Here is a 14,772-nt window from a genome sequence, read left to right on the forward strand (position 1 = left end):
CTCATCTTAGGACTCCTGAGTTAGGACAGGTAAATCTCACTTCTGTAGCATCTCCTGAATACCTTTGAGCATGGTGTTAAACATGTGAGAGCATACTCAGACTTAAGTAATTCTTATTTATAAACATTATTAGATAAAATTGAGAATTTTGCTACATATGGATGAAGAAATCTGTTTTCACTGCATTTGGGGTAGCAACATGGGTTTTAATGTGTGAAGTGAAATTATAAAAGAGAATTAAGCTGCTCAACAACAATTTAAGGAAACAAGAAAGAGAAAACAGTGAAAATTGAATTATCTTGGGTACTGATGGAATGATAATCCCAGAGGAGTCAGTGCAGTACAAGTGGTAGGGAGCTGAAGATGAGAAAAGAAAAAAACTTGGAAATCATAAGCAGCTAAGAGTGGTGCTGAGTAAAGGCAATACTGAATGAAGCCTCTGTTTATTTTCAGAGTAATCTTTGTAAAATGGGGCTCTAAGCTTCTTTACTTGCAGGGATGAGCAGTTATTCCCCAAACTAATCCTAGTAATGGCACTGGAGATTCACTAATCTGGGGGGGGAAAAAGAAAAATACAAACAAAAAGAAATAATAAAACTAATATGATAAAAGATGAATGAAAGGGAGAGAATATAACTAGAACTGTACAAGTGTAATTTTCCCTGGTGATGCTCAACTAATGCAGGAAATTAATAAAGGAAAGCTGTTCTGCCAAACACTTGTTCCAAACATGCCAAAAAACATCTGTGGCATGACATTCTACTTACAGTTCCCTAAGTCACCAAAGGTACATTTCCCTTTGCCGTGGAAACTGTGTATTACTCAGACTTTCAGAACCAAATGGTATTTTCAGCACAAACTGACTGTATTATTGTGGTGGTTTAGGTGTTCCCTGCCCCCTCCCTCCCCCCCCCCCCCCCACTTTGGAAATCACCCAGACTAGACTCAGCCAGCTCTGAAAACTTGATTGAAGCTTCTATTTACAGCTAGCACAATATACAAGCAGATATTTGCAGTATATACAATTATAGACAGAAATGTACAAGGTAAAAAGTAATACAGAAACACAAGAGCCCTCCCAGAAACCTGAGTCCCCAGGAGGGGTTCCCAATCGCCCTTCCACCTTCTCCCACCCCTACCTTACCCCAGACATTGCCTTGTGCCCCAGGGAAGAGTGGAGGGTCAGCCTGGGAGGTTGGGAAGCAAGTGGATTAATCAGACAGAGAGTGAGGTTAGAGATAAAATGCCCAGAGCCTGGACAAAGAGCAACTCCCTTATCTATGTTTGGATTCTTGTTCTTGTACCTCTCAGCAAGCCTATGAGTGAAGTAGACATCACCGCTGTTTTCTCTTTCACAGCCTGTGATCTAATCCTTCTCACCAAAACATTCAAGCTAGCTTCAAACTAGCACAATTATTTTATTCTTAGTGTAATGAGAGAAAATTTGAGTGAAAAGAAAACCAACCCACCTTAAGAGACAGTAGGGCTTTACCTAAGAGATGGATTACCAAAATTAATATGAGTATTTTCAAGTAAAGGAAAATAATAAAAGGAAAGAATGGACTTTGAATTGCTTAAAAATACTTTTAAACAAAATAGGAAGAACTCAGATGTATTTTTTAAATGTAAATATAATGGAGAGAAATAACAGCTTTTAGTAGAAAAGCAAAAGGCATAAAGGCCACCGCAAAATGTCACTTCTTATGTCTTTACAGTTTCATATTAAGGAAACCTAACTCTGGGATTCCTGATGTTATTTTTCCGTGCATGCTCCAAAGGTAAAGGGACAATACCTAAAAGAAACATATTTATCAAACCATGGCAGGGTAGGAACAGTAGAAGGCTAAAGCCTAAAAAGACTAATGTTTCTGCGACAACAATATCATAATTAGTGTTTCAGGCTTGTCCTATTAAAAAAATATTCAAGCATATATTTAAACTGAGAATAACCAAATAATTCAGTGATGGAAGGTGCATAGGAAAAATGCAAGGGAAGTGTGGGGGTAATGTCCTTGTGGCCCTGCAAAACTTTTCCCTACCTTTCAGGTGCCTGTATACTATTTCAAAAGCAATTACAAGAGTGTAAATATGTTCTAATGCAGTGTACTCAGAATGTAAATGTAGCATTGAGAGATGGGAGATATGAATGGCCTCGTTCAGGTTTTACAGATCAATACCCTGAATTACCCTGCTGTGAGTTGCTTTTCCATAAAATGTAACCCCCAGCACATCTTTTGGAAAGATTTCTCACTGGGGCTGTTCTTAGCAATTTTTTTTTCCCTGTCCCAATCTGGATGCCTTCACTCATGCAAAACAGTAACTTTTTCCATGAATAGGGTCAGTGAAATGCATACAAATTCCTGTGGAGTAAGATCCTGAATACAAACGTGGCTGAAGAAATAAGAATTCAGTCCTTGAAGTTCACTTGAGGTAGAAATGGGAAATTAAAAGCATCAGGTGTGAAAATCAGTCACAGGAAGCACAGAACAGTTACTTTGCCTTTGATCTTTTGAAGTAGTGTATCACAGAATCACAGAATGTCAGGGGCTGGAAGGGACCTTGAAAGATCATCCAGTCCAAACTCCCTGCCAGAGCAGGAGCACATAGACCAGATCACAGAGGAATACATCCAAGTGGGTTTTGAATATCATTTGGGGAGGCTTGGTTTGGTTGTTTTGGGTTTGTTTTTTTTTTTGTGGTTGTTGGGGTGTTGTTTTGGTGTTTGGTTTTTTGTTGTTGTTGGTTTTTAATTAAAAAAAAATAGAGAGGATTTTTACGTGGAAGCCTTTCAAAGCACAGTGTGTGCAGGTGCTTTGATCTCAGATGTAAGATTTGAAGTCAGAATGAATATATGCCTTACTAAGCTCCATACTAGATGGTTTTACTTACTGAACAGCACATTCTGTCCCTAGTTGCAGGTGCCCAGGCCTTACTAACTTTGAAAATGTCAAATTACATCAAAGTTAGATTAATTTTAAGATCAATAACCTTCTAGCAGTTCAGAGCAGCATATACATTTTACTTTCTCTTTTCCCCAGCATACAGTACAGAACTAAGAGCATAATACAGCCTCCACTTTGTGCTGAAAGCAGAACAGAAATCACTGAATCTATAGCTCTGCATAGTCAGGGCTCTAAGGGGCACTTCATGGGGCTGCATATAAGACACAGAGCTTTCAACTAGGAATGATGGGTTTGGAAATGAAGTAGACTGAGAATTCATGGGGGAGGATTAAAGAGCAAACTAATATGAGTGACATTGTAATTGATGTCTGGTATAGGCCACTTGAACAAGTTTGGGACATTTTACAGAAGCAATCTCATGTTTACAGGCTCAGGGTGAGGTTCCCTGGAGGACTAGCCTGATTATTGTAGGATCACAGGATATTAGAGGCTGGAAGGGACCCAAGGAGATCATCGACTCCGACCCTCCTGCCAGAGCAGTACCACACAATCTAGCACAGAATAGAATCATAGAATCATTATCTGCTGGAGAGGCAGCACAGTGGGTCATAAGCAATGCAGTAACTTCCCATATAGCATTGATGAAAGCTTCCTGGCTTAACTGATAGAGGACCCACTAAATATGGGTGCTCTACTGGACCTCACACTCACAAACAAGGAAGGGCTCATTGGGAAGGTGAAGAATGAAGGCAGGCTTGGCTGCAGTGATCACGATTCTGCGTGCCTCGAGTTCAGGAGAGTCACTCTTCTCCCAGGCAACCAGCAGCAGAAGAGGGCACAGTCTCAAGTTGTGCTGGGGAGGTATAGGCTGGATGTTAGGAGGAAGTTCTTGCCAGAGAGAGTGATTGGCATTGGAATGGGCTGCCCAGGGAGGTGGTGGAGTCACCATCCCTGGAGGTGTTCAAGCAAAGACAGGATGAGGCACTTGGTGCCATGCTCTAGTTGATTGGCCAGGGCTGGGTGAGAGGTTGGACTGGATGATCTTGGAGGTCTCTTCCAACCTGGCTGATTCTACAATTCTCTGATAAAAGAAATGGTTCATAAAGTTGTTTGTTCTTAAGGTTTCACAGAGTTTACGACTGCTTTATTCCCTCGAAATGTGAATGTTTTTTTGTTATTCAAACTATGAGACTTAACTTTTCTTTCCATAGAAATATACAAAGCCTGAAACTGCCTGATTTAGAATTGCTAAACAAAAGCTTAAGAAGCAGCACCTGGTTATTGGCAGTCAACCTATTAAATCTGAAAGATTGTTCTTTTATTTGCTGTTTTCTAATTCTCTATGTCCAGGGATTTAAGATGTTTCCTGAATTTTTATTACATTTCACTCTCATGTCATGTTTCATCTGAAAAAGCCATCAAGGTACAATGTAGGGATCTTAGTAGATTTTAGGACTTCATTTTCTTTTACTGAAAGGAGAACTGCATGAAGTCACTCAGATTTCAATCTGCTGAAGCATCCAGTCCTCCCATGACTCAGAAACGCTGGAATTTTAGTCTTTGTGACAGCTGTAAATGCGTGTCTGTAACGTTGTGTTTACCTAGGCTTCTTTTTTTGCTTTCACTTGGAAAATAATGCTAGCTTTCACACTGTCAAAATATTTCAGCTGACAGAACTTTTCACCACGAAATCAATTGTCCTTTGCTGTGCTTTCAACTCAGTAAAGAGCAACTTGCACCTGAAGTTTAGCAGCTGAGAAGAATGACTATCAGCTGCCTTTTCCCCGGGCGTTCCTCACTAACTGCGCAAAGTGTGCTTATTGCAATCCATCCTTATCTCCTGATAAACAAGGACCAGTGAGTGGCTGAATTCAGTAGCTATTAGCAGTACAGTAGATCAGATCTTCCTGATTATTGATTTGTAAAGAACAGCCCCGTATTGTTTTGGCAGCTCTCGGTAAGTGAGAGGGAAAAGATACTTTTCAGCTCTTGGGAAGAGAATTGCTGAGGGACATTAAAGAGGTTCAGGGAGAAGTCAGTTCCCTTTGATATGCAGTCAGATTGGTTGCGATTGGAGTCAGGGTCAGGAGGCTGTGGAAGTGCTATGAATATGGTGAGGGAATTAAAGGAGTGTTATTTTAATAAGTATTGTATGTATGCATGCTTATTAGTACAGAAAATTGCTCTTCTTTTTTCAGGAGACCAGCCTTTGATGAAGGAAATGTTGAAAAAGGAGATTGTGTATCATGTTCTGATAGCCCTAAATACAGCTTTTTAGAGTAGAGTCTTCTATTTTTTTTCCTTCTTTTCTTGCCGTATTGCCTCAGAATCCTAGGACAGACCTTCAGATATTCCACAATTCCCTTAACTCCCCATATTTTGCAATTTTTAAGCTAGAGATCTTGTTTCTGTTGTCTCATGTAGTTAAAATTGCTGCTCACAACTTCATGTAATTTGCTACATTTAAGGCAGAATAATTATACAATTAGTGTCTGTATATTGTGCTGCATGTGCTCTTAGATGCCCCTAGAAAAGGGTGGTATCATGACTTGAGAAGAGTTTATGCTGTTGCTGTGTTTCAAAAGAATAGTAGTTTGAAGAGGGTAAGATCAAAGGTAGATGTCTAATCTTGCTGGATGGGGTAGGTGATATCTGTCTGATCTCATTCTTCCATCAGAAATGTGATAAAATCGAACTTAATGAAACCCTTTCCTCCTCCTTTATTTGAAGCTGTGTTTTTGGTGGATTGAAAGAGATTGCATTATATACTTGTCATGACCTAGTGCCCTGAGCCAACCGTAGGCAGCAGGGGAGATCACATTAAGATTCAGATATTCTCTTGGAATAAATTAAACCTAGCCGACACCGAACGGCTGATGAGTTTGGTTTGTTAGGTTGGACTGCAGCAGAAAGAAAATAGGGAGAAAGAAGAGAGGGGAAAAACAGAAAGAGAGAAAGAATGTTATCACTAATCTTTGGATCCAGTGATGTTTTCACAGGCTCAGTTCGAGCCCTTCAGTGACGTGTACACCCCAGCAGGGTCTTCCGTAGTACGTGCATCACACGGACCCCAGAAGATGCGGTCCTTTAATACCCTTTTGTGTGTGGGAGGGCAGCCTCTTCAATCACAAAGATAGGTGTATACCAGCCCAGGTCCCTGCCATGCATTGACTCTCACCAGCCTTTCTATAACACCGTTGCAGTGGCTTAAAAGAAAAAGGAAAGAGGGAATTCCCTCCTCTGCCAAAATGATCCCTTTTCATTGTTAAGCCATTCCGCCAGGCTAGCAGCTGTCTTCCAGCGCTATTAAAAGCCAGTGAAGCGATTGCCCTGTCTATTCAGACCAGGTAGGTCACACATTGTTTTGAGACAGTAGAGTCATTGGGCTCTCACAATGGCTCTATTCGGTATATTTTATTCAGAAGGGAGAAAGTTCATAAAAAAATCTAGTGAAGAGAAGTTTCATTTTCTTTTAAGGAAAATAATAAAGGAAAACGTTTTTCTTTTCAATATGTGTTGGGCTTCTAGTATTTGTCTGGCATGTCAGTAGACCTAGCAATGGTAAATCAGGAAGAGGGAGAATTGAATTTTTTTCATTATAGTATTAATAATCCCCTATCAAAATAGTACATGGCACTATTAAGTTTTTTTTTAGTGATGACATGATTTGGTTTAGAAACAGGGATAGTAAAAGCTGAGGTTCATTTCCATGAGCATCAGACAAGATTTTTTTTCTCTCCTAGAAAGGATAAAAGGCAACTTAGAAAATGCAGACATTTCACAAAGTGTGCAGAGAAAATGCAAAGAGAAAAAGAATCACAGCTGCTTACTGCCTTACTCGTCTTCCAAATTGAGATATTTCTAAAGAGCTCCACCTAGAAATAAACCAGGATTGGCCCAAAGAGATAGGACGTTCAGATATGAGAGATACAACCATGTAGACTTCTCATTTGCTAGTGTCATGTTTTCAACTACCTTGGTTTTTCAGGTGATGTTGTCACTGATGTCTCAGGTAGAGTTGTTTTGGGATGGCTGCTTCTGACATTTTACTTTCAAGTGAATGCAAACAAATAAGGACTTCATTGACAGAATGGGGTGTGACTAGTTGTTCTGAACACTATTTCTTCTGAGGCATTTACATCTCTTCCTAGCCTTCTAAGAGAACATCAACAGTTATAATTAAGGGACTGAAGCACTGCCTCACGAAGAAAGGATGAGGGAATGAGGCTTTTTAGTCTGCTCACAGAATTGTAGAATCAAGCAGGTTAGAAGAGACCATTAGCTTCTGTCCATCCATTCAGAATAGAATATCGTGCTCATAGAATCAACCAGGTTTGAAGAGACCTCCAAGATCATCCAGGCCGACCTGTCATCCAGCCCTATCCAATCAACTAGAGCATGGCACTAAGTGCCTCAGCCAGGCTTTTCGTGAACACCTCCAGGGATGGTGACTCCACCACCTCCCTGGGCAGCCCATTCCAATGCCAATCACTCTCTGTGCCAACAACTTCCTCCTAACATCCAGCCTATACTTTCCCTGGCACAACTTGAGACTGTGTCCCCTTGTTCTATTGCTGGTTGCCTGGGAGAAGAGACCAACCCGCACCTGGCTTCAGCCTCCCTCCAGGTAGTTGTAGACAGCAATGAGATCCCCCTGAGTCTCCTCTTCTCCAGGCTGCACACCCCCAGCTCCCTCAGCCTCTCCTCACAGGGCTGTGTTCCAGGCCCCTCACCAGCTTCGTCGCCCTTCTCTGGACATGTTCCAGTATCTCAACATCTCTCTTGAATTGAGGAGCCCAGAACTGGACACAGTACTCAAGGTGTGGCCTGACCAGTGCTGACTACAGGGGAATAATAACCTCCCTTGTCCTACTGGCCACACTGTTCCTGATACATGCCTGAGTCCAACCCCCCTGCCAAAGCAGGACTGTACAATCTAGATCAGGTCACAGAGAAATGCATCCAGACAGGCCTTGAAAGTCTCCAGAGAAGGAGACTCCACAACCTCTCTGGGGAACCTATTCCAGTGGTCTGGAACAGATTGCACGAGGAAGTTGCGGATGCTCCCTCCCTCCCTGGAGGTGTTCACAGCCAGGTTGAATGAGTCCTTAAGCAACCTGTTGTAGCGGAAGGTGTCCCTGCTCATGGTGGGGAGATTGGATCTAGATGATCTTTAAAGTCCCTTCCAACCTAAACCATTTAATGATTCTGTAACTGCTACTTGTTACTTGTTTAGAAGACAGTGACTCATTTTTTTTCTTCTCTCTTAACAGGTGGCCATTGATGAGCGCATCAGGCAACTGCATGAAGCGCACAGGGATTTTGGCCCTACCTCTCAGCATTTTCTTACCAGTGAGTAGTTTTTCTGGTTTTCTTGCTCTGCTTAAATGTGCAGTTAATTGATTTCCTTTTCCATTTATTTATTTATTTATTTATTGTGGCCATAGTCAGATATCATTGCTATAAGTTCCTATTGCACACCACATTGAAATGCTTTCCTTCTATTTTTATTCCTTACTGGGAACAGAAAACTATTAAATAAGTTCATATAGTCCAAAGCAAAAGCAAATTATCTGCCAGTATCAAGTCTGTTTGTCCATGCATTTGTCCATGTGAGATTGGTCTCTGTTATTTGAAGGGTCTCTTTAAGGACTAGTGAATTAAAATATTTAAAATGCTAAGATTTTCTCGTTCTTGTAACTCAGGAAAAAAATTAAAACCATTAAATTTAGGTTGTCTGCTAAAAGAAATATTCAGCTCCATGAAAGGGGCAAAATAAAGACCTGTGGAAAAAAACCTGTTTTGCAGGATTTAATTATTTGGCAGAGCAGTGAGAGGTTTTAAATCATAGTGGGAAGGTTGGCAGAAGGATGGCAGTTAAGTAAACTTATTACAACTCTGTATAATATATAATTGCCAATAATACTCCCACTTCACCTCCACACACACTCTTTTATCAAGGATTTTTTGAAGTACACTGAAAGACATCTTGAAACACCCTCAAAGCTCCACGGCAGCGAGTAAAGTGAAACTTCTTAGAGGTTGTGTATGTTCTATTGTAGTTCAATTAAGGAAAGTAAACAGCAAAACTTTATTTAAGTGATTGTATCAGGAGAACAGAACACAGTCACAGGATAATGGTCTCCCACACAAGCTATCTAGACATCAGAAAGAGACGTTACTGTTCCTGCGCGTTCACAGTGGGGTAGAGGACAAACTTTTCTTCAGTGTAATTTTAATTGAGTAACCATTTTTTTTTCACTGAAATTCTCAGAGGAAAACTGAAAATTCTAAAGTGAGGTGAGCTGCAAATTCAAACTCGCAAGCAATGTTGGGACATACAGAAGGATAATGCAGGCTCAGAATGCCTCAACTCTGCATTTTTGGTTTGGTTTGGTTTTTAATTAAACACTGATCCTGTGAAGAAATGAGCCCTATTTTTGTAATCTCTACTACTTTGTTCAAAATCTCTTTTAATTACCTTTTAATCACTGGGAATAGTTTTTCAACCCAGTATATAGAACTGCAAATCAGACTTGACAGGTTTGAACGTGCAGGAGTTGTTATGGATAGGTATAGTGAATGTGATATGTAAGCAGCTGCCTGTTTTATTTCTGATGTGCAGTGTGTTCCTGCTGAAAGAATATATTTGAAGGATAAATTAAGCAAACCTATATGGCAATTTGGAAGAGCAAGTGACCTGAACTAGATTACCATGCTGAACAACACATCTTTCTCCTCTGTCCCAGAGCTGACTGCAGCCAGGCAGCTGCTTTTACATTATGTCCCGGACCTATTCTGATAAACTGACCAATCTAAAAGTTGCTTAGTGTTACGTCACCTCTTTTAGCCCATGCACTCCTAGTGAGACACTGAGACAATGGATTATTCTCCTGTGTACTTACTAGAGCCAGCAAAGAGTAGAAATCATTCTGAACATGTCACTTAGGGATGACTTTAGAAAAGGAACTAGGTGAAAACATGTTGAGGAAAAAAAAAGGGCCATGTTTCTTTGTTCTCTCCCTCTTTCTTAGATATTTGAACAACTACTTGTGCAAATAGAAATTTATATATGTGCATGCAAAAATTAGGTATTTGAAGCACTAGGACAAGGGGCAATGGATGTAAACTACAGCACAGGAAGTTCCATTTCAACTTGAGGAGCTTCTTTACTATAAGGGTCACTGAGCACTGGAACAGGCTGCCCAGAGAGGTTGTGGAGTCTCCTTCTCTGCAGACTTTCGAGCCCTCTCTGGATGCATTCATGTGTGACCTGCACGGGATTATGGTCCTGCTCTGGCAGGGGACTCGGACTTGATGGTCTCTGGAGGTCTCTTCCCAAACCCTAACGTCCTGTGATCCTGTGAAAATATCTGCAGAGTCCTTCCCAGGTACACGTGTTCAGTCATTGAAAACTGCCAAGGCATCTCCCAGTTTCATCAGTCATAGGGATCAAATTCCAAAAGCATCAAGTTCCTTGGTATCCCAAAGTGTTACTACATGCTTTTACATGCTTTTCTCTGCTGCATCCCTACACTGATGGAATTACATTTGTTGGAAAGTTAGCACTGCAGGACAGAGTGCCAGAGCCTCTGCCAGCTAGCACTAGTCTTGTTTCTGTACCACTGCTTCTGGGGATTGAACAAGTCAAACATAAAGAGTTCCTAAACAGGACTGGACAGGTCAAGTGAAGGTGGATTTAATCACTTGCCAGTTATCTTTCAGTGCATTGCAAACAGAATCCAAGTTGCATTTGCTTAGATGCGGCATCAACAGTGAAAAGATGAATCATGATAATTCTGCTCTCTGATTTTATAAGTTCAGCTCAACAAATTGTTTTCATCTGAGGAGCTGAGATACACATAAGATCAATGCAAACTGTAATAAGTAAGGAAAATGAGCAATTTAGTGGCTATTTCATACATAATTTATATGCCAGTAATAATCAATTCATGCTCTCAAACTCAGCGTCAGATTTCCCTCTACTGTACACATTTGCTTACCTCGAGGTGTGAGCGATGATGTTCAGCCCCCAACTGTGTTTATATGCTTATATGAAAAAATGTCCTTTAGAGTTGTTCAATCTTTAAGTAGTTCTGCAGAAAGGGTGGTATTATAGACAAGTTCATGTTAAATCAATGAGTGAATTATGTTTCTTTCCTGTCTGGAAGAAATAAATACGAGCCTCTAATATGTGGTATTTTTTATTTGTCCCTATATACTATTTTATAGATAGAAATTAAAGCATCATCTGTCTGTTTCTGCTTGGTTGGAGCTGAGGCCACATAGGGCTGTTGAAAACCCAGCAGAAGCAAAGGAGGAGTGGTGCAGGGACCTCGTATTTGTCATGTCCTATGCAGTCAAAGAATCAAGTGATTTTTCCCGTTTCTATGCACTTGCAGCCTGTTCTAAGAGCTACTCTTAAGCTATTTCTGAGAGAGATAGGAAGGAAGGTGTGAGCTAGAGAGATAAGGAGTGGAAAAGGAAATAAAAATTGTTAAAGTCTCCTTCTTCATAGCATTTTTGATTTAGGAACATTTTCTCTCCGTTGTCCTTTCATGCAGTTCAGCTTTCCACTCTTTCTTCTTCTAAATGACCAGGTGAGAGTGTTTATCAGTACTGTGGCACAGGATAATTCAGACATCTTGTTGTGAATTAAAGTAATGACAAAGGAGTTAGTTACACTTCCGTGTCTAGAGCAAGGCTTTGACTGCCCTCAAGCATAAAGGACTCCTACCAAAGCTAGCCCTTACTTTTCTGCTAGCACCTGGACTTGGCTTTCTCCAGGCCTCTCTCACATTTTGTGCTGAGCTCTCTCAACTCAGTCCTTGATTTTCTGATCAGTCCTTCATGCTTCCCCAAACTGATTTCACTCTGCTGGTCTCCACAGAGTTCCATTTCCTCCTTAGTTTATTCCTTGCCAAGAAAGGAGGCTCCCAGCATTCACAGCAAGAGTTGTTAAGATACAGCTGATAAATGCGTTATGCATGCGAGACATTATATCGTGACTCCACAGGGTGATTTAGTGGTTTAAAGGTTTTGCTGTTTAATAAGAATGATTTAAATCAGGGTATAAAAAATAAAAGGAAAAAAACTCTCATTTTTGTTAGAGAGGACTTGGTAAATATTTAGCAAAGTAATTAAAAAAATCTGTGATCCTTTCATGGATGACGATGCTTAATTTGGAGATTACATACAGTAACTGAAGTATGAAAAAGAGTACCTGCAGATTGCAAACATGATGCCAACTCGAGTTTTTGGGAACTCCTCTGGAATAATTTCACTCTTAGCTTCTCCTTTCTGTCTCTCTGTGATGCTGCCTTTCACAAAGAACAGGATTCATTGCCTCTTGCTGGAGGACTCACCTTTATTTGTCACAACAGCTACTGCTGCTTCTTTTTTTGAGATGCAATACACGAGAAGTAAGATTGATGTCAGATTGGTTTTAATATCATTTACTAAGCTAGCCAGCCTCCTTTCAATCCCATTTTTAACGTGATAGCTCATTCTTGTGCATTAATTGTGATCACTGAAAGAAATAGAAGGTATTACATCTTTTAAAAAGCATAAGCAAACCTTGTAATTTATTGTCTGGCTCCAGTATGGGCTATGTTAGTATGTGTAGCATGTCAATGAGATGACTGCATGAAACAGTGCTCAGATACTCAGACAGAACTGGAAATGACTTACAGGTGTGACTGGGAAATCCCAGGTGCTGCTTGTGATTCCTGAGTTCAGAGAACATGGACTTTCATCAAGGTGAACAACCTGAAAATGCAAACAGAACGAACATTCTGGTTTGCAAGTCTGAAAGATTGATTTACATCCAGCTAGTATTTTGTAGTTTGTATTTCCCGGCTTAAAAACTGCTACCTGCATACAGCAGTACCAGGCTTTTAAATCTGCATCCCTAAATATGTGTTAGGAATTACATTTTCACTGAAGATACCTAAATATGCCTTTAAGTTTTGGGCTTCTGAGCAGGAAAAGCACTGATTTGAACATGAAGTGAAGCAGCCATAGCAGCTTCCTTTCAGAAGCAGAAAGGTTATGAATGCCGGATCCAACAGTTTCCACTTGAAGCTAGCAATCAGAGTCCTTCTGTAGCATTTCGTGTCAGACTATTCATTAAATATAAAAACTATGATCACAGAACTGGGATATGTAACCCAGGTCTTTCCTTCTCATGATAACAAGCTCATAGTTGCTAAAGTTCAGATCTGGCTTTTCTTATTCTTTCTGTACCTTTGTGCTTCCCTTCAGCTTTTTAGGCCACTCTCCGGAGAAACTGGAGATGTGGATCTGAATTCCTTCAAACTGGAAGAGATGTCAAGCACTCATATCTCCCACCATTGCATTATTATGCAAAGCAAAGATTAGTGAAGTCCTGTCTTGCACAGGCAGATGTCTTTGAAAGGGCAAGTCCTGCTAATGAAGACAACTGACTGAAAATGACAGAGCTCTAGGACTCTTAAGACACTTTACCCATCCATTTGATAGATCATTTCCAGTCTTGACAACTCTATCTTTCTCTCTTATTTCTCATTGCATACATTAGATTACATTGTCTTCCAGATAGCACTTTTAACATGCAGGCACTGAAAACCTTGTCCATTCATCCATGTCTTTCAGATATATGATTTAATATTTTCAGAGATCATGCTGAATGTTTGGAATAGAAAATATTACCATGTAGTAAGATAAGGGCAGAGGACAAGTGGTCACAAAAGAATCAGCCTAGCTCTGAGAGCTCTCTGGAAGTGAAGAGATTTTGTTCTTTCATTTAAATATGGTCATATAAGCTGAAAGATCTTTATTGTTAGAAAACTTTTCTTTTTCTCCTGTTTTCATATAAATGCAGAACAACTACCTGGGCTTCTTTAAAAAGGGGAAAAGAAAGCTATTAAAGTGCCAGGGAAAAAATATTACTTCAGAGGTCTTGTCTTTGTCATTATCATGGTGAGTTTGTAGCAGCACTGGGCACCAACTCAATCTCAAGAGTTGTGTGCTGGGTAAATCAGGTTTAAAATTAGGAGGAAATTTATTCAGTCCGTTTCTTCCTTATTTTGAATGTTCCGACCGTGGTTACAACTCTTCGCAGTGCTTGACTTTGCCTGACTATTAAAGCTTTTAAAGAGAAATACAGCACTGGTGTGTTTTCACAGAATCACAGAGCATCAGGGGCTGGAAGGGACCTCAAAAGCTCATCCAGCCCAACCCCCCTGGCTCCATCCTCCTGGCACTCACCCTTTACATAGTTATAAATATTGATGAGGTCTCCTCTCAGTCTCCTCTTCTCCAAGCCGCAGAGCCCCAGCTCCCTCAGTCTGTCCTCATAAGATTCTTGAGACTGTGTCCCCTTGTTCTGTTGCTGGTTGCCTGGCAGAAGAGACAGACTCCCACCTGGCTACAGCCTCCCTTCAGGTAGTTGTAGACAGCAGTGAGGTCCCCCCGAGCCTCCTCTTCTCCAGGCTGCACACCCCCAGCTCCCTCAGCCTCTCCTCATAGCGTTTGTGTTCCAGGCCTCTCACCAGCTTTGTTGCCCTTCTCTGGACATGTTCCAGCACCTCAACATCTCTCCTGAATTGAGGAGCCCACAACTGGACACATCAGTTGGCCTCGGTGATCCTGAGTGTCTTTTCCAGCCTGAATGTTTCCATGGTTGTATGACAAATTTCTGAACTGATTTATGAAGCCAGATTTCTAATTATAATGTTTTCCTCCTCCCTTCACCTGGAAACAAAAAAATTTTTTCCTTGTAATTAATATCTTGTGTCTATGGGGAAAAAAATTCTGAAAGAATAGAGAAGTTTCCACTAAAAATACCTTAGAATGGCATTTCATAATTAATTCTAAGTATCTCTCTCCT

General features: G+C 40.6%; 1 protein-coding gene across 21 annotated transcripts in view; it reads left to right on the top strand.

The window, feature by feature from the left end:
* Window positions 1-14,772, top strand: part of DMD (dystrophin) — a 1,274,903-nt gene that overhangs the window by 1,113,548 nt on the left and 146,583 nt on the right. For all 21 annotated transcript variants that reach the window (XM_064151948.1, XM_064151957.1, XM_064151959.1 and 18 more), the window contains one exon: window positions 8,177-8,255. In XM_064151948.1, the coding sequence (XP_064008018.1) occupies window positions 8,177-8,255 (79 nt within the window). The remainder of the gene's footprint in view (window positions 1-8,176; window positions 8,256-14,772) is intronic.

Source organism: Pogoniulus pusillus, chromosome 12 (genome assembly GCF_015220805.1).
Source record: "Pogoniulus pusillus isolate bPogPus1 chromosome 12, bPogPus1.pri, whole genome shotgun sequence".
Lineage (NCBI taxonomy): Eukaryota > Metazoa > Chordata > Aves > Piciformes > Lybiidae > Pogoniulus > Pogoniulus pusillus.